At 37.3% G+C, this 20,607-nt stretch overlaps 1 protein-coding gene and 1 long non-coding RNA gene across 2 annotated transcripts in view; one reads left to right on the top strand and one right to left on the bottom strand.

The window, feature by feature from the left end:
* The window catches only part of LOC126375612 (uncharacterized), a 180,656-nt gene that overhangs the window by 61,715 nt on the left and 98,334 nt on the right, over window positions 1-20,607 (top strand). The gene's annotated exons all lie outside the window — the stretch shown is intronic.
* LOC126375509 (neuropeptides capa receptor-like) overlaps window positions 1-20,607 on the bottom strand; it is a 117,626-nt gene that overhangs the window by 35,735 nt on the left and 61,284 nt on the right. Inside the window, exon 4 of the mRNA XM_050022474.1 lies at window positions 18,267-18,408. Within this exon, the coding sequence (XP_049878431.1) occupies window positions 18,267-18,408 (142 nt within the window). The remainder of the gene's footprint in view (window positions 1-18,266; window positions 18,409-20,607) is intronic.

The raw sequence follows: 20,607 nt of genomic DNA, 5'->3' as shown, positions 1-20,607 counted from the left end.
CGTTTGCATTATATTTAAAGATTTATGAAAAAAAAAATATTATGTGAAAATGCTACCAACAAATCGTGTTTTCTTTCATTTTGTTTCTACCACACACCAGCCCTTCTGCCCAACAGATGTTGTATTTATGTGTGTGTGTGTGTGTGTGTGTGTGTGTGAAAAAGAGCAATTTGAATGTGAAGGGCCGAAAGAAAAGTAAGTAAATAATCTTTTCTTGAGAAATGCAGTTCAGTACAATAAATCACGTCAAAAAACAATGTTGTTCGGAATAATTGGCACATATTACAAGGTCCTTGAAAGTATTTGGCCACGAAGCTAGTTGATCGTGAACTTGAGGGCGTGATTTGGCGTAACAGAGCGATATACGGTGTAAATCTGGGAAAGTTTGGCAGAGACAAATGGTCTAAGTGATCTAATCACGTTGGTTTTTGTCACGAGCTCGGGCCATGTTGTTCGTGGTCGAGCGAGCTTGTTACATGTTTCCACTGAGAACACAGAGTTATTAGTGACATCGTAACGAATACCGAAGGGGATGATTCAGCTCATGAGGAATTTTCAGTCGCAAAAATCATGTCGTTTTTGAGTTTTCAAATTAATCAAGCTATAAAGTAACTATGACGTCACAGTGTGCTTTTGCATACAAATTCCTTGGTATTTTCGTGTTATGACGTTTAGTAAAAGTAACTAATTTGACTAGTTGGAAACTGGCCTAATGTGTAGTGAAGGGGGGCAATATATCGGAGAATAAAGATATATCTTTCACTACGCATTAGGCTAGTTTCCAACTAGTCAAATTAGTTACTTTTTACTAAACGTCATAACACGAATATACCAAGGAATTTGTATGCAAAAGCACACTGTGACGTCATAGGAAAACGTGATAAAATGTCGGACTTATTATTACGTTTTTCTTGATTAAAATTCATAAATAAGTAAAATAGAAAAAAGGAAATTATTTTTCGTTAATTTTAGATCTGTCTCTAGTAATGAGAATTTCATAATTTATCTTGAACCTAATATACGTAAATGACGTCTTTCGTCTTTGTTCTCAGCCTTCTCCTGGACCACAGATCATAGAAAACCGTTTTGATAATGTCCCGTTATTCTTATAATATAAACATGAATAAATGAATATGTTGGCGAACTTTTAAATGATAAGTTTTAATTTTAATACACACTTCCTCTCTTCCCTTCAACGTTACTGTGCCCTACAGGGTCCATGTTATAGTTCCTATGCCTATGTAACACCCCATTATACTACATGGAATGCAATAAATAATTGAGAATTGAATCGCAAAATGTGTCAATTCTTTTTTCAAATGTCCGTTGAAGTCCAAGGATGGTTTTTACGGCGAGAAAAAAATCGAATATTTGCCGGAAATACTCTAAAAACAGCCTTTTTTTTCATACAAACGTTTTTTAACTAAAACGTACAGTCAATTTGCGCTTTATTGTTATTGTATAAATTCCTATTGCAAGCACTCACTGTTGTCTAAGCAATGTAGGTGTGTTTCTGCCACATTACAAATTTTTTTTGACAGGACGAAAAGAAGCCTAACTACCTTCAAAATTGCTAACTTTTGCTAACTACTTTAGTTTTCAACAAGTTATCATATTAAACTATAATCGTGCAAGCCCCTGTACGCGCAGGTCAAAACTTCAGACGTAATTTCTTGTGAGAAGTCTTTCTTGACAAGAAATAAGCCCAATCGACCGAGCCTTTCTCAAATAACGCCCCTTTCTACACGTGTCAATTGATTTTTATAATAATACTAGCGACCCGCCCCGGTTTCGTTCGGGTGCAATGCTGAGGAAAAAATGAAATTATTTACGTCATCACATTAAAAACTTCAAAAATAACAGTATTTCTCCACTATTTCATGGATGTTATTATACATATAAACCTTCCTCTTGAATCACTCTATCTATTTAAAAAAACCGCATCAGAATCCGTTGCGTAGTTTTAAAGATTTAAGCGTACATAGGTATATAGGGACAGAAAAAGCGACTTTGTTTTATACTATGTAGTCATCATCATCATCACCAGCCCATTAACGTCCCCACTGCTGGGGCACGGGCCTTCCCTATGGATGGATAGGGAGATCGGGCCTTAAACCACCATGCCTTCCGAAGCACTATGTAGTGATAGACGACAAAATGTATAAGTAAATAGAAATCTTTAAGCTACAATACAAAGTCATTCCAAACCAACATTAATAGGTAACGTAATATTCGGTGAAATAAATTTCATATTACTTGTGATTGTAATATCAAATTAAATAACGATTTGAGATTGATAGAGTACTTACATTGGAGTCCTAAACCATAGACATCTAAACCATGTTTGAGTAGTACTTAATAGTAATTTATTGCGTAAATAAATTCAATTTACTATTACGAGATAGTCACTGTAGTGGTAGAGTCGTGGTAGCCCAGTTGGTAGAACGCTTGCCTCTCACTTTGAAGTCGCAGGTTCGAATCCAGCACAGGCCTAAACCAATGATTGTCGAATTTGTTTTCAAATTCATGTTTGTATGAAGCGGTGAAGGAAAACATCGTGAGGAAACCCACATTCCCATTTCTTGGGAATGTTCATGAAAAGAGGAAGCGCTTTACACGTTGTTTAATTAATTAATTAGATACCACGGTACGGTCACGAGCATTAATATGTATACACTTTGGTACCATGTCACATTAACTTTTTTGACAAATTGAACTGTAAGTCTCACTAAATGTCAAATATGTCAGTGCGACAGAGTCCTAAAGTGGGTACATTATATTGCTCATGACTGTACCCCGAGTAATGAGAAAATAGGTACCTAGTTGTCACGTTAAATCTCGACAGCGTCATCATTTTTTTTTTTTTTGGGAGCATAGGTTGGAATGTCCCTCATTTGTTAAAAAAGATGTTCCAAAAATATCACTTTAATGGGCTATTCTGGAAAACATCTTTGTAGAATTAATTGACACTTTTAGAAAACAAAATTCAGGTGGGATGAATTCACGAAAACATCTATAGAATTTCGTCGTTGCGTAGGATTCAAGATATTTTATAATTAACTTCTAAAAGTTAAGGCAAATCCTACTCAAGCAAAACTTTACAATATTTCCAAATACTTATTTAAAATATTACTCAAATGACTTTTTATCAAAAGTAGGGGTACTTTTAGTCAACTTAAAACCATCTGTCCACCAAATGAATCGTACTTATAATATACATAAAAAAAACTTACGTCTGTAATTCCTAATAGGGTGGAAACAGCTAACCGCAATAAGAGGACAGCTTGCAGTCAGTTTTAACACGAAGTCCTGTGAGGGATATGATGAACCACGTGGTGACAGGACATAATCAATCATTTTTCAAAATTTTATTACTCAAAAGGAAAGTTAAAATTACGTAATACAATTATTAGTATTGCGTATGGCAGACAAAAATAAAATATCCGGCGTGGATCATATATCCAGCTTAAGCTCCCCTAACCAAGTCTCTGCCGCATCCCTCACACAATGCAGCTCGGCTATGCCACCAGTGTAGAGGGCACTCGATCACTATGTGAGATTTGGTTATGGTAATGTTGGATATGATTATGGTTGCTTTGTGGGTGGTTATGGTTGGTTGGTTTATACGTAATACAATAAATGTCCATTAAAATGGATCGCTATTTGAATGTGGACTGGCCATCTTCACTGACGTGATTCACAAAACTGAACACTTCGTTGACTCATGCAGAAAACAAATAACATAAACATAAATAGCCTATACACGTCGTAGCCCAGTTGGTAGACCGCTTGCCTCTCACTTTGAGGTCGCAGGTTCGAATCCAGCACAGGCCTAAACCAATGATTGTTGAATTTGTTTTCAAATTCATGTTTGCATCATTAATGATAATCACGTGCTCAGCGGTGAAGGATAACATCGCGAGGAAACCCTCATTCCCGATAAACGCATTTTCGAAGGTATGTGACCTAACCTGTATTGGGCTCGTTTTGCCTTCACGGGTTGGAAGGTCAGATAGGATCTGTCAAGTCTTCAGGTTAGGTAAGCGGACCCTGTGAAAAACGGGATAAATAAATAGCCTATATACGTCCTCCCCTCAATCTTAGTTCGTGCTTCGCCCAGCAGGGTCCACGTAATATCAGCGTCGTGGTTCCCGCCGCGATTTCTGCTGAGTGAGGCCCTGTTATCACAGGACGTCCACCATTATGACCATTTCAATGAACATCCGTTTTGCTTCTTTGTAATTGTTTTGTGAACATTTTAAATGATGTTACTGTCTTGTTTTTGTATGTGGCGTCCTTTTATAATAAACAATTTCTTCTGTTCTATTCAATCAACCGGAGGGGGTATGGAGCACATTCCACTAAGCTGCTCCACTGCCTAACGTGCCCTCCAAAGCACGGAGTCATCTTACTGGTGACAATCAGGTGATTTAAACCTGTAATGTCACCAAATAAAGAATAGTCGCACAAAGTGATATTGACAATGTCCCCATCGGGAATCGAACCCGGACATCCAGCCTAATAAAAAACAAGGAAACAGAAAATATAACTGGTTTTGAGGTAATCGTAAGTAAGTAGATAAGCACTTGTATCGCATTTAAAGGAAAATGCTGAAAAAGAACCCAGAAGCCATTTTAACCGATTAAACAGAAAGTAGTGTTAATGAGCCATAATGGTGTTAATAAATCAGTGTCAATAACACTAATTGAATCCATGTAGTTTGACGGTAGTTTCAAGTCAATCAACAGTAGTTCTGTCGTGATCAACGATGTGGATACGATACCGTCCATTAGGGAATGCAACCCCGACTCGAGATCTCAAATTCGAGATCGCGCGGGATCCCGAAATCTTCGGGATCTCGTCTAGTTTATAAAAATGTAAAGTTAAGATGGCTGAGAAACCACCGATTGAGAAATAGGTCGGTGTACTGCGGAACGGAAGGCGATTGGGGCAACCATCGTTATACATGCCCTATCTATGGAGTAATTAAGGCGATTACCCCACCGACAAGAGCGCAGCTCTTAAATAAAGAGAGATAGAAGATGGCTGAAAACGATGAAAACTGCTTGTTTGTGATGATGAGGTTAATTGAAACAAAATATTTTTTGAAAGAAAACAAAAAACCTTTTGTCTTCAATATTACTGACTAAATAATTAAGTTTCATTGGAAATCAGCATAATCAAAACAAAAAGTATAACTCAAAGAGATTCGCCCAATCCCGTTCATCTCGAATGGGATCTCGTCATATTATGCTTCGGGATTGATCTCGCAAAATTAGACGGGATCCCGCGAGATTGGGATTGCATTATCTACATTACGATATTTTTTTACATTTTGATACATACGTTCTAAAGCCCATGAATGCAGTCAGTGTTACTTTCACTTTTATTTAATGACTCATTATAACCCATGGATGGGCATAAGTGACGTTGTGATCCGCGAAAATCAACCGAGGTCCGTGTTGCTCTGTGACGAAACTAGATTTTGGGTTTTTCGTCTATAAAAAATCTTTATACTTGGCTTTGGCTGTGCTACTTTTTATTAGTTTTTATGTATCGGATGCCCAGAACGATAAACAGTGTGAAAGATAAACACGTTAAGTATTTGTTTATTATTCCCTCCCAGTCCAACATGGAAGTGTGGAGTGACAACTCAATTTATTTTTGTATCCCAAGTTGAGTCAATCCGGAATGTTCTATATTCAAGGACTTTATATGAAAATATTCAAATCCTCTCCAGGCCTTTCATATAAAAAAAGACTCAAAGTAATACGCGAGTGGATCATAATCAAACTTTCAGAAAGGTTATATTCAGCAAAAGGCTTCAGTAGAAAATAAGTGAAAGGCTTAGAAATTAAGCCTAAACTCTGAATTGAATGTGACATAATGTTCTAACTTCTAACAGCCTTTAATATTACTCAACTTTTAGGACCCTATCTCACTAGGACATCGTACCTGGGTGGTTTGTTTATTATGATTTTGTGTCTCTGTGACAGATAACCGTGTTTAACAACCAAGCACCCCACAACCCACACGATAGAAGATGATGATGAATATCCAAGAGAAGCCAGGTCGAATCGCTAGTCGTGAATAAAAATGTCTTCACTAAAATGTTTTACGGCCACAAAATGGGAGGTGATTTAACAATAATAATGATAATGCGACTTGTAGGCGCTATCAACGAACACTCTTTCCGCCGAAATGACGTCATTTACATACACACATACTTACATACATACTTACTTACTTACATGTAGGATACAGAATCAAAAGGGGTATTTTGTTTTGGGCTTTTTACAAAAAAAAAACAAATGCACCTTTAAACTCTGACCCCAATAATCATAGACAAACCTTTATTTTTAAAAGAAAACAAAACTTCCGTCCCCTTCATTAACCATTCTAAATTCATACCATAAACAACCTAATTCCCAGTCATTATCCTTCCATAGTATTCTCTCTTACTTTCTTATCAATGTTACATTCCGTTCTACTTACTTTCCTATATACATACATTATAGTCACGCCTATTTCCCACCGGGTTAAGCAGAGACTATGAAATTCCATTTGTTTCGATCCTGACACACTTATCTTGCTTCCTCCACATTCATCAATCGTTGCATACGCGCACGCCGGTTCAGAGTAAATCGTACTTACTGAATCTTTTCTAAGGACATCTCCAATTTGGTCAATGTACGTCCTTCTAGGTCTTCCTCTGCCAGCCCTACCGCCAGCCTTCGCTTTATATATTGCTTTAGTAATCCTATATTTAACCGCTCTACGTGTCCAAACCAACTTAACATTCGTAGCGTGATTTGATTTGTGTGTTTTTCCGTGAGCGTGATTTTTCCGTAGTGTGGTTTTAGTTACTTATTAAAAACTTTCATTCATAGACAAGGTCCTAGCAAAGACGCTTCTCAAAAACAAAGTTATTTACTTCATATTTTTATCGTTATAACCACGTTATAACGTTGCTGTGACAACAAAAACAAAACGTTATTATTATTATGGCTATGAAGTAAATTAAAAAGTTTTGTTTTTCTCTATACCGGATTGTCCTTGTGAGAACAGTGGTCCGGTCATGTAGTTAATGCCATCTGCGGCAAATCTACAATAAGTCACGTCAACAAAAAAAAGAGAACAGTGACACAGCGGAAGAAAAAGTAACACAAGGTCATGTAAGTATGTATGTATGTATATTAAGTAAGTTTTTTTTCTTTCGAAGTCTAAGTTCAAGGTCTATACCATTTTTTTTAAAGCTAAAGTGAAATTGTCTAAGCTTTCTTTCACCCTCGAATATTAAAAAAATGCATAACGGCTTCAGATGTACACAAAATAATACTTTACGGTAGGTACTTACTGGGTAACCTTTTTACTAACCTTTTTAAAAAGAACTGTTAGTCACTGAAATATATTTGTCATTTAAAGGCAAAAAATATATATGGCGCTGTTCAGATTTAACGTCATAATTAAGTTTCTAAATATGTAAATGAATTCTACAAAGAAGTCTTTCCAGCGGGCTTAGCACCGTAAGCGTGCGACTCTTTCTCGCCTCGACATACGTTACCCGTCACTCTCTCACAGTACTGCACAGAGAGAGACAGATGATCTCTGTCGCGGCGAGAAAGAGTCGCGTGCTTACGGTGCTAAGCTCGCTGAATTGCCCATTAAAGTATTATTTTTGGAACATCTTTTTTTACGAATGAGGGACATTCCAGGCTACGTTTCCCAAAAAAATAATAATATACATAGATGGCGTCGGTGGCGGAGGAGCTCGGTGGCGCAGCGGTAATCGCGCTCGGTCTGCGATTGTTGAAGTTAAGCAACTTTCGCAAAGGCCGGTCATAGGATGGGTGACCACAAAAAAAAAGTTTTCATCTCGAGCTCCTCCGTGCTTCGGAAGGCACGTTAAGCCGTTGGTCCCGGTTGCATTAGCAGTCGTTAATAACCACCAATCCGCACTGGGCCCGCGTGGTGGTTTAAGGCCCGATCTCCCTATCCATCCATAGGGAAGGCCCGTGCCCCTGCAGTGGGGACGTTAATGGGCTGGTGATGATGATGATGATGAGATGGCGTTGTTCAGATTTAACGTAACAATAACCTATTTTCTTATTGCTCGAGGTCCATCTCTCTCTTTATTTAAGAGCTGCGCTCTTGTCGGTGGGGTAATCCGGCCAAGTAGTTAATGCCATCTGCGGCAAATCTACAATAAGTCACGTCAAAAAAAAGGTGGAGTAATCGCCATTCCTTTCTTCTTCCCGCCAAAACCTTCACCTCCTGATACGACACAACCTGCACCTTCTCTTTTATTTGTTTCATAAATGTTCTCCTAGGTCTACCACTTCCTCTCTTCCCTTAAATTTTTCCTTCTTTGATGTTTGTTATAAATGAATCGTGTCGTATCTGGTCAATCATATTTCCTCTCCGGTTCTCTAAAGTCCTCATTTTGATTCCCTTTTCTAAATATTATTATATTTAAAAAAAGTACATAAATAACTCTTACTTACATAAATATTCTAAAAGATAATGTAATGGTTGCTTGATATTTGGATCAGATACGTATAAAAATATGTTGCTAGGTACTTTCATTGCTTCATTTTATTTTTATCAGCAAAAGGAAACATAAAAGTTGTTCATGTCTGTTATCTATGAAATCAGGTTATACGAAGGCCAATCTGTACAGCGTTATCTATTCTTTTTTTTTGGGAACGTAGCTTTGAAGTCCCTTAAGTACTGCTTACTCTCGCTAAACTGATGTCAGAATGGATATAATAATGAAAACATAATAGTATGTACGGTCCAACATAACGTAAAAACATAACTAAAGAGAGCTGGCAGGTAATTTTATACTTTTTAAATTTTGAATAAAAAGTTTTTTTAGTATTAAAATAAGTTTTTATATTTTGTCTCAAAAATATATAAAAAAAAACATAAACAGCCTATATACGTCCCACTGCTGGGCACAGGCCTCCCCTCAACCAACCGGAGGGGCTGTGGAGCATACTCCACCACGCTGCTCCACTGCGGTCTTGACACGCGCACACACGGACGCGACGCGCACGCGTGCGCTAGACGGTCACGAGTTCTAATATGTTTACACTTTAAAACCATATCACAATACAATACAATACAAATACACTTTATTGTCCCAAAAGTAAAAAAAAAAATAATTACAAAAAGACTCTTAACTAAGTACATGGCAAATGGCGGCCTTATCGCTTAAATCGATTTCTTCCAGACAACCACAAGGTCACATTAACTTTTTGACAAATTATACCGTAAGTCTCATTAGATGTCAAATGTGATAGTGCGACAGGTTTCTTAAGTGGGCACATGATAAGTATTGCTCATGACTGTACATACTCTTGGTTGAAAGCTTTCAGTAGATAGTTTTCATATACACAAACACTTTATTAAGAAAACTCACCCACATCGTCCAATTGACACCTAATTTAGATTATAATTATTGTAATTTTCGTTTTGAAATTAAATAAGTTAAGATAATTTTTGGTTTTTTTTGCATCCTCCGACTGCAGGACTCTTAATTCGGGTACAAGCAAAAACGTAATAATAATAAAAGGTAGAATCGGTAAATTGTTGTAATATCCGTGTAACACCTGATGTCGAGTGTTTGACCCAGTTTTGGATGTTCTTGTTGTGTGACCTTCGCAACAACCTGAATACTTTGATTTATAGGTCCATGGATTTACTACATAGGTCACTCAGTACTTCTTAATACTATTGACATTTAGATTGACATTCAATTTCCAGATAATATTTTAAATTTGTCAAAGAAGAAGCTCACGTGAAGCTTCATCATCATCATCATCAGCCGTACGACGCCCACTGCTGGGCATAGGCCTCCCCCAAGGATCTCCACGACGATCGGTCCTGCGCTGACCAGATCGTCGGTCCACCTTGTAGTGGGCCTACCCACTGAGCGTCGTCCGACACGTGGTCGCCATTCCAGAACCCTTCCGCCCCAGCAGCCATCGGTTCTCCTCGCTATGTGTCCTGCCCACTGCCACTTCAGCTTTGCAAATCTCCGAGCTATGTCGGTGACTTTAGATCTCCTGCGGATCTCCTCATTTCTGATTCGATGGAGCAGGGAAATACCGATCTTAGCTTTCTCCATTGCCCGCTGAGCGACACCGAGCCTCCTCACGAGACCCATAGTAAGCGGCCACGTCTCACTGTCGTAGGTCATCACTGGCAACACGCACTGGTCAAAGACTTTCGTCTTGAGACACTGAGGTATTTTGGACGAGAAGATATTCCGCAGCTTCCCGAAGAAGAAGCTTACTTTATGTAAAAAAACTTATTATAAGATTAATGATTACTTACCTAAATGATAAAAATGTCTGGTATTGAATGTGTTCCTCTAGTTATTAAATAACTTGTAATGTACCCTCATTGATTTAAAAGATGTGTTGCTGTTGCAGTTTCTTGTCATTTCTTCTCCTCAACCATAACACCTTGCGAAATGACGTAAATTCAAAAATGTTACATTGACCTTCAACAAGTTTATCCATGATAATTACGTTGAATAAATGATTCTGATTTCTGATTTCCTTATAAGTACTACAAAATACTATGTAGTACTTTGTATACCGTATACTTTGTATTTACGATAACCTTTCTCCATTCGCTTAAACAAACATAATCCCTAATCCGACTGTTAAGGTCAAGAGCCCCAAATTGTTGGAACACTAATTTATAGCCATGTAGAAATTTGCATCTTAATTGTTCGATAGCTACAAAGTAATAGGTTACCAAATTTCGCCTGCGCTCTGTCTACGTTAGACGCGATTTTCCTAATCCGTGTTCGTATTGTTAACGATACAGCGTGACCCGAAGGTAATTTTTCATTTTGAACGTGAACCTTTGGGTCACCCTGTATACAGGATGAAATTGAAAATTCATGAAAATTTTAATGTGTTTTTCAATTGTTTTCAGTTCCATACTTTTGCGACGGAAAATTGCGCTTGATACGAGTATCAACTCAGAATCATGGTCTGAATCACCCATCAAAGTTTTCGTTACCATGTCACTAACACCCTGTATGTACGAAAGTAAGTAGAACGTAAGGTAAGATTGATAGACAGTAAGAGAGAATACTATGGAAGGATAATGAATGGGAATTTGATTGTTTATGGAATTAATGTGGAATGGTTGATGAATGGGAGGAAAGGAAGCTGGTTTTATTAAATAAGATATAATTATTTATGCGTTGGGCTTTTTGGCGGGAACGGGAACGGGACGGTTGCTTTCTTCATTGAATAATCTAAATAATTAATACGAGGTGGTGTTTTGTGGTTACTGATCGCATTAAGTTAACCGGAAAACATTCGCGATTATTATGTTGGAATAATCAATAAACCAAGTGTACTTACCTGTCTATTTTCGCTTCGTATCAAGAGGCCGCTTCATAACTCGAAAGTTTATGAGGACTTTTGAGTTAATTCGTTTGGGGTTCGGAGTAAGAGTCTGCTCCGAGGTTGGGGGCTTAAGTTTCATCATTCATCACCTTTCATCCTTTCATTAATCATCATCAGGAAAAAAATACATAAGCCATGGCTGTATGGGCATGGTTCCCTTTGCCTTGCCCTTCGGGAAAAAACAACTAAATAAATATCTATGCATTGATAACATTGGAAAGAGTACGGACTGTGTCAAGGTATTGGATTGTAAACGCCTTAATTTTGTAAAAATACGCCAGACTTGGTTTCGGCCTTCTATGAATTTTATAATTATAAAAAATAAATAACATATGACTTGGCTGTATGGGCTATGATCCCTTTGCCTGTTCTACGGACAAAATAACAAAAAAAATATGATGAAATAAAAGAAGTGAAGAACAATAAAATTTCCCACTTTATTGTATGTCCCACATTATTATATGCTTAAACTCTTATGTGGCTGATGTATATAATAAGCATCCTTGTGTCTTCCGTCCAACCCTACTCGGAGAAAGCGTCACTTACATCTTAGTATCATGGGTTCACATCCCGTCTGGGGCTCTATATCACATTGGGTCGTGTTCTAGGTTGAAGATAAATTATGAAATTCTGGGGGGGTTAAAATAGCCACATCGAAGCAATTCATCTAAGAAAATAATATTGCTTTTTGACTCTGACACTGCGCACTTGCTTTTAAATGCGCAAATGTCAAATTGCAATATTGCTTTCTTAAATGAATTGCTTCGATGTGGCCTTTTTAAACACCTTGATCACAAAAAAAGACTCACGAAAAACACTTTCTTTTTTTCTTTTTAACTTATTTATGAATTTTAATCAAGAAAAACGCAATACGTCTGACGTTTCGTCACGATTTTCTATGACGTCACAGTGTGTTTTTTCCTACAAATTCCGTAGTCATTTCTGGTTTTGAGGTTTAGTAAAAAGTAAATGATTTGACTTGACAAGTAGCCTATTGATATCACGTGGTTTCCAGCATTTGTGCCCGGTTGATGGCAATAGGCTCGACCCCTATTATATGGGACTTAACATAGCTTCTCAGGAATGGGAATATAAACATACTATAGTTGTATTTGTATACAGCACATACATGGCTCACGATCTGGAGGTCCGGGTTCGATTCCCGGTGGGGACATTGTCGAAATTTTCACTAACTAATACTAACTTTGCGAGACTGTCCTTTGTTTGGTGAGGACTTTTCAGGCTTGAATCATCTGATTGTCCGAAAAAGTAAGATGATTCCGTGCTTCGGAGGGCACGTTAAGCCGTTGGTCCCGGCTATTAGCCTGCCTGGCCTGTGCCCAGCAGTGGGACGTATATAAGCTGTTTATGATTATGATGATAGTAGTATACACCTCGCGTACCTCTATGGGGTTACAGGCGTGATGCATGTATACAGGGTGTTAGTGACATCGTAACGAATACTGAGGGGGTTGATTCAGACCATGATCCTGTGTTGGAATTTTTCGTCGCAAAATTCATGAAAATTTTAATGTTTTCTAAAATTATTTTCAGTTTAAACATATAATACAAATACACTTTATTGCACCAAAATAAAAATAAATAATTACAAAAACATACACACATACTTACATACTTTTGTGACGAAAAATTCTACTTGATATCGACTCAGAATCGTAGTCACAATCATACGTGCATATAAGTATGTTATTTTCTACTTTTTTACAGAAACACCTCCACCAACCCGCAGTGGAGCAGCGTGGTGGAGTATGCTCCATACCCCCTCCGGTTGATTGAGGGAAGGCCTGTGCCCAGCAGTGGGACGTATATAGGCTGTTTTGTGTTATGTATGTTTTACAGAAGCGACTGCCTGTCTGACCTTCACACACACTGCTATAAAACTTTTAGATACTAAAACATTACCTACTTAGTCATTCAGACGACGTGTATAAACGTTGATTTTACCCAGGAACTTAAACTGAATTGTCAGGGAGCCTATAACTGTCTCCACAACTCGGGGTACCGAATGTTCACTGAAACCCGAGATACGTGATAAAACTTGGCAAAACTTTATTGTCGGCAGACACTAGGTGAAAAAAAAAAAGTTATATTACACCTACTGAAGTCTGCCTCAATAAACTCACACCCGTAATCCCTAACAGGGCGGGCAGAGCTGCTAGTTAACCGGTAACATTCGCAACGTGATAAAATTTTGTCACGGTCATTTTATCGATGCTAGCGATATAATTATGTCGTTTTGTCGATTGGTGCTAATATGTGAACCCAAATCAATTTGTTTGTATACTCTTTATTGCTTTAAAATACAAAGTAAATTTACATATAAATTTATCGTTAGATAAAGCATAGGCGAGCTTATCCCTAAGTCATGTTGTTCTATCAATATACGAACCAAATCACGTGGCACGCATGTTAGGGAAAAAACAAACTTATCGATTTCGACAAAATTTATCGAATCGATCGATGATTTTATCACGTTGCGCATATTAGTCCTGCGGAAGAATATTATATTTATTTATGTAATCGTTAACAATTTTTATATTTTGTTCGGCATAGATGAATAACTACCTATTCGCCATTGGGGTAAGCCTTTTACGTTATTATAGGTTTGCCTCAGGTGCAGCGGCGTAGCGTAGTTGGGGCGGCAGGGGCGGCCCGCCCCGGGCGGCACTTTTTAGGGGGCGGAAAAATTCCACAATCTATAATCTATAATATATATAAAAATGAAACCCGTTTTCCGTTGTCCCGACATAACATAAAAAACGCCTAGACCGATTTGGCTGATTTTTTTGTAGTTTACTAAATAATCTGTACAAGATTCTTACGGAAAAAAATATTAAGAAAATCTCTCAGAAAAATTGAAGAATATACATTTAATTATACATATTTTAAAAAACGCGAATTAATGTATGTAATGTATAGTATACATTAAATTGAAATCTCTAAATAAAAGGGAGGCAAAATTGTCTTCCGCCCCAGGCGGCCGACACCCACCACGCTGCGCCGCTGCTCAGGTGCCATTAACTACTAGGCCGGACAAATGAGGAGCGCTGAGGCTACCACCGGGCACAAAAGAAAACAGGCCTGAGAGTGCCCAAATCGCCGCGAACCTCAGCTCAGGGCCTTGACTGACCGAATTATATTTCGGCCGTCAGCGATAAGCGCTGAATAAGGGAAATCATCAAACATCCTGGCGGGTGCTGAACAAAGTGTTTGCTGTCCGAGCTGATTGGCTGCCTCTATGGCTAGAGTAATCGGGTTGTCACGAGTACGTCCTTCGGGCGCCGATACTTTTCAGTACCGTCCCTAACGGATATATACGGAAGCCGCAGCTACCAGGGGATTTGGGTGGTGCGGAGCAGAATCGAAGAACCGTTTTGAAGCTAATGTGAGCCGAAAATTGCTGAAATTGATGAAAATCTGCATATTGGCCTAGGCGAATATTATTATTCATTGCAAAGGAGCTACGCGAATTTTGACATGAAACACTGGGGTAAGCAGAGATCAGGGATTTCGACTTATTTGTTTCTTTTGCTTCCTCCAATGTTATTCAATAAGCCTTTCATACACTCTTGCCAAATCAATCCTTTTTAAACAGAACTTATCATCCCTTTTTTAAGCTTTTGATACGACTTTGGATTTGCTTTAAAATAGCGCCCGTTGAAAAAGGTTTATTAATGTAAAATTTCAGTAAGTATTCTACTAATTTGATATTTCTGTGGGATATAGAATTAAAAGAGATATTTTATTTATCTTCCCTCCTTTTATCTTCTCCTTTTTTATTATACTAAATTTATACCATAAACAACCAAATCCCCATTCATTATCCTTCCATAGTAGGTATTATATTTTACTTTCTTATATTATGTTACGTTCCGTTCCACTCACTTTCCTACATTTCCACATAAAAATTAATGCTGGCGGTCTCGTTTACATAAGATATTAGAACACCTGGAAAACTTTATAATCTTCATTCAACTTTATTATTTTAATCTAAGTACTTTTTGTTGCGTAACGACTATTTGAGCACAAATTTTATAAAAAAATCGTTTTATATAATGACAGAACTTAGCAGAAGTCACTATTAACATGATTCAAAGAGATAGGTGAGGCGAGAGAAATGCGTAGTTAGCAAGTGAAAATAATTGGGACGATCTTTCATAATTATCTTTTACGTTAATCATGGGGTCTGCTTTCGTGAGTGATATCCAGCTGTTGCAGGTGTAACGCCGAATAGCATCTTACACGAATAGAATACAAATAGTATACATGCGAAGACGGGAAGGCCAATCTTATAAACACACAGAGTAGATTTAAGTACACTGAATTAAAGGTTACTAGGTAAGTGGTTGCTTCATGAGACGTCATCAAATATCTCATCATCTAGCTGATCTACAAAGGTATTCTACTACTATAATTAATTTTTCATCACCTGCAATTGAGGGACCTTCCAATCGGCGTTCCCCAAAAACGCGATACTTAGATCAAAAAAATCAAATCAAATCAAATATACTTTATTGCACACAACATACAAAACAAATGTATACAAATGGATGATATATATGTAGTTTTTTCTTCGTTTACACTTCTAATTTCATTGATAACAGACAAATGCATCTTTTATCTTTGTTTTTGGGTATAAATGATGACCCTTTTTATAACGACAAGGTACAATTACAACTTCCAACCATTATTATTCTGCTCAAAATAAAGAGAAGCAATATAGATAGCAATATCATTCCAAATATAAAGCAACAATTAGTTTTATATATTCTTCTGCTATTACATTACCTTTTTGAGTGATTATGTATTTCCAGCAATGAGAGAAAAGTGAACAACGCCATCTATCGTGTGTTTGGGGAACGTGGATTGGAAAGTCTCCTCATTGTACCTACTATTACTACTTATCAATGCAAATAAAATATTCTGTTCTATTCTAGTATTTTCTAAATGTGATTATCGACCCAGCAATATCCTTGACTAGCCTTTCAAATGGGAGCAGCTGACGAAGCAAATGACAGTTCTGGCTTTTAATGGAAATTTCCTAATGAGAATAATCTGCAAAAAGGTTTTTGAGTTATATGTAAGAGTTTGTAAGCTTCTTAGCTGTCATGTTCCATAACGATTTTTCTGTTTCTATGCTGAAATGTTAGCGAACGTAAGAATGTGAGTCCGGGTGAGAGCCCTCAGCGCTCTTCTTTTGTCTGGCCAAGTGGTGAATGCCATATGCGGCAAATCTACAATAACATGTCAAAAACAAAGATATAACGATCCTCTGCTTATAATCCCGGGCATGACGTAAGCGTCAGTTTTCTTTTGACATGACTGATAGTAGCTTTGCCTCAAACGGCAATCGCTTCTTGGCCAGACGAAGGAGACTGGTCACGGCCCATACAAAATTAACCCAGGCCCGGCGCGAATGAAACTTATCTCATAATTTTCATAAAATTAGGTAAAGCAAATCTAAAAAGTCCGCATCGCTGAAATATTTGGCGAACATACTGAATTTGCCTAGGGTTTTTGGAACGGCGCAACATTTTATTTTTAGTTTTTTCGTTTATTTTTTTTTTACAATTTTCTTTCGCACAAATTATTACAATTTTCTTTATTAAAATTCATAAATAATTCATAAATAAAGCTTTTTTGTCGCCTTTTGATGTGTCTTTATTTAGTAATCAGAATTTCGTAATTTATCTTTGACCTACGAAACTACCCAAATGTTCTCCCGTACGAATAATGTCTCTTATATAACTGTAAATATTATTTCCAGTCAAAAAAGCCCAACACAATAAACAGGAGGTACAAAATTCAAGACAACAGGCCTAAGCGCTTCCCATTTGTCCGGCCAAGTAGTTAATGCCACGTATGAAAAAGAAAGGATACCGTCACACCCCGGACACTTCATAAAAAACCTCGTTTTACACAGACACTACACATTGACTTTATCGTACACGCGCATCTGTGTAAACGGCCTCCGTGGCTCAGTGGTTGAGCGTTGGGCTCACGATCCGGAGGCCCCGGGTTTGAATCCCAGTGGGGACATGTCCCAAAAATCACTTTGTGATCCCTAGTTTGGTTAGGACATTACAGGCTAATCACCTGATGGTCCGAAAGTAAGATGATCCGTGCTTCGGAAGGCACGTTAAGCCTTACTGATGTAAGTATGTAGTCGTTACATGAGTCATGTCAGGGGCCCTTGCCGGTTCAATAATAACCCTGACAACAGGGTTGATGGGGTTGGTATGCCATTTCACAACGCACACGATAAGAATATCTGTGTGTGTGACGTCTGACGCTTATACGATTAAAGACTAAAAAGACCGAAGGGAAGTAAGATAGGGGAGGTCTCCCATAATACCAGCGCCGCGGCCCGTGCTAAGCGCGTGTCACGGCATTATGCTGAGGGAGATCCTTTTTTTTTATTTTGGGCGCCTCCATTGTGTATTTAATGTCTATAATTATTTGTCTTTTTGTCTTTGTTTTTTTTTAATTTCTGTAATTTAAATTGGTAAATGTGGCGTCCAATATGGAAATAAATATTTTCTTTCTTTTTTTTTCTTTTTTTTTTCAGATAAACTTAGCTCAACCGCTGGTGGGGAGCGGAAATTTTAAAACATTTTCTTAAACATCAAATCAAATATACATTTTTAATATATATAATATATATTTTATAATATATATTTTATAATATATATTATATTATTATTATATATATATTTTTTTTATAATATATATTTTTAGTTCTGTGCAATAAAGTATATTTGATTTTCTTAAACATCCACTCTTTTGTCTCTTCTTTTTTCTTTAACTGACCTGATATGCAGCCCCATGCGCACGTAGAGGCAGAGGATGAGCACGGCAGGCACGAAGAAGAAGAAGATGCTGCTCAGCTCCAGGAGTGGCGACGGAGCCATCAGCGCGCAAAACGCTGACTCCAGCGATGGCTTACCGGAATCTGGGACAAATAAAAAACTATATAAGTACCGAGGTATTCAATAGTACTAAGTAAATTCATTCTTTCTTTGGTTTTTTGTGTTTCATATTTTTCTTTTTTTCCTGTTTGTGCAATAAAACATTTTCGCACTGTATTTTATAAATCACTTTAAGTATAAGATTAAAAACATCATAGAAGGGAAATAAAACGAGATGAAAGGAAAGGCCAGGAAGAGCTTAAATGGAACAAATTAAAGATAAGGCGAACGTCTTGTCTTATAAAGAAGTCAAAGATAGAATAGAATAGAATAGAAATAGTTTATTATGAAAGGACGCCACACACAAAAAGAAAGACAAGAAAGATTTGGTATTTGGTAGACAATAATGGAGAATGCTACACCGACAAGAGCGGGACTCTTAATGATGATAATTTTATAAATCTACAATAATTTATAATAATTCTATAATTTCGCTTTTGTAAGAGCATGTGATGTGCGCAATTACCGAAATCCACGACGGCGAAGCCGCGGACGGAAAACTAGTAAGAAATAAATAAAAATAAATCTCACACGTACAGAAAAGGAACATCTCCGTCGTGTCAACAATGACGAATTATTGAGGTAATATTACATCGACAGTTAAAGAGATTCACCAGTAATCAGACCTTTCCAACCCAACATATTCGACAATATCACTACATATTCAGCAACGTCATAATACATTGGGCAATGTTGTCACAGCATAATTAGTGACGTTACAACATATTCAGCAACATCATAACATATTCGGCAAAGTCACAACATATTCAGCAACGTCACAACGTATTCGGTTACGTCACAACATAATCGGCTATGTCATAACATATTCGCCAACGTCGTCACAACATATTCAGCAACGTTACAACATATTCAGCAACGTTATAACATATTCGGCAACGTCACAACATATTCAGCAATGTCGCAACATAATCGACCATGTCATAACATATTCGGCAACGTCGTCACAACATATTAAGTGACGTTACAATATATTCAGCAACGTCACAACATATTCAGTGACATTACAACATATCCAGCAATGTCATGACATATTCAGCAACGCCACAACATATTCGACAATGTCGCACAAGAACGCGTGTTTTTTTTTAAACAGTTTAACGGCTCTGACTAGCCCTTTAAGCCTCTCATTAAACAATATTATACGCATCATGGTCTAATATTGTCAACAGTTGATCGTGCGCCTTTTATTTGGCTCTATGTTAAACAATATGTTGATTGATTCGCGTCAATGGTACGTAATTGGTCCATTAGAATAAAAATTACATTAATTCGAAGGCACGAAGTAGACATAGACGTTGAGCACTTTTTTCAGAGTCTAAACTAATTCAAAGTTAGTGCGCGGTAACGCGGCCAGTATAATGGGCACCTTTGAACGGCAGGTACGAGAGGGGGCGGTATTTTAGACTGACCAGTGTTTGTGTAATAATTTGAAATGTTTTAATTATTCGTAATTTTAAGTGACAAATTGTATCTCTTATGCTATAAATCTATTTACTTAAAATTCAAAGTGGAACAATAAATATGAAATTAGGTTCAAAATTGGAACATTTTACAAGCTTTATAAATACAAATGCAAATATGCTACAAAAGAGCTCTCTCTCTCTCTCTCTCTCTCTCTCTCTCACTTAAAGCGATGTCTTAATAAAAATTTTAACTTTTTACATTATAAAAGTCTGAGTTAGTTAGCTACTTACTAAAACACATGCGCGTGGTAATTACCTACATGTCTTTTCCATTATGTGGGTGTGCAATAATTTATATTTAGGTAATGTTTTAACTAAACCTTCGTAATTACTTGCCCTTTGGAACGCTTAAGGGATGTCAAGTGGAACAAACCTCAAACGAAGCTTATCGTCGTGTCCATGGAAATGTACGGTCACGAGTACTAATATGTATACACTTTGAAACCATATCACATTAACTTTTTGACAAATTAAACCGTAAGTCTTATTAAATATCAGATATGATAGTGCGACAGGGTTCTAAAGTGGGTAAGTACATGATCTGGCTCATGACTTTACAACGACCGATACCAAATCGTTGTAGTATGCGGACTTGCATATCTTCATACTGATTATAAGCCCGACCAAACTATCGGCAGATAGAAATTCTGTGGATTGCGGGGGCTCTTAATACTACGTTTAAACAAACATACATAAACT

This window comes from Pectinophora gossypiella, chromosome 19, assembly GCF_024362695.1.
Source record: "Pectinophora gossypiella chromosome 19, ilPecGoss1.1, whole genome shotgun sequence".
NCBI classification, from domain to species: Eukaryota; Metazoa; Arthropoda; class Insecta; order Lepidoptera; family Gelechiidae; genus Pectinophora; species Pectinophora gossypiella.
The sequence above is the reverse complement of the archived record's forward strand: the minus strand, read 5'-3'. Positions and strand labels throughout refer to the sequence as shown.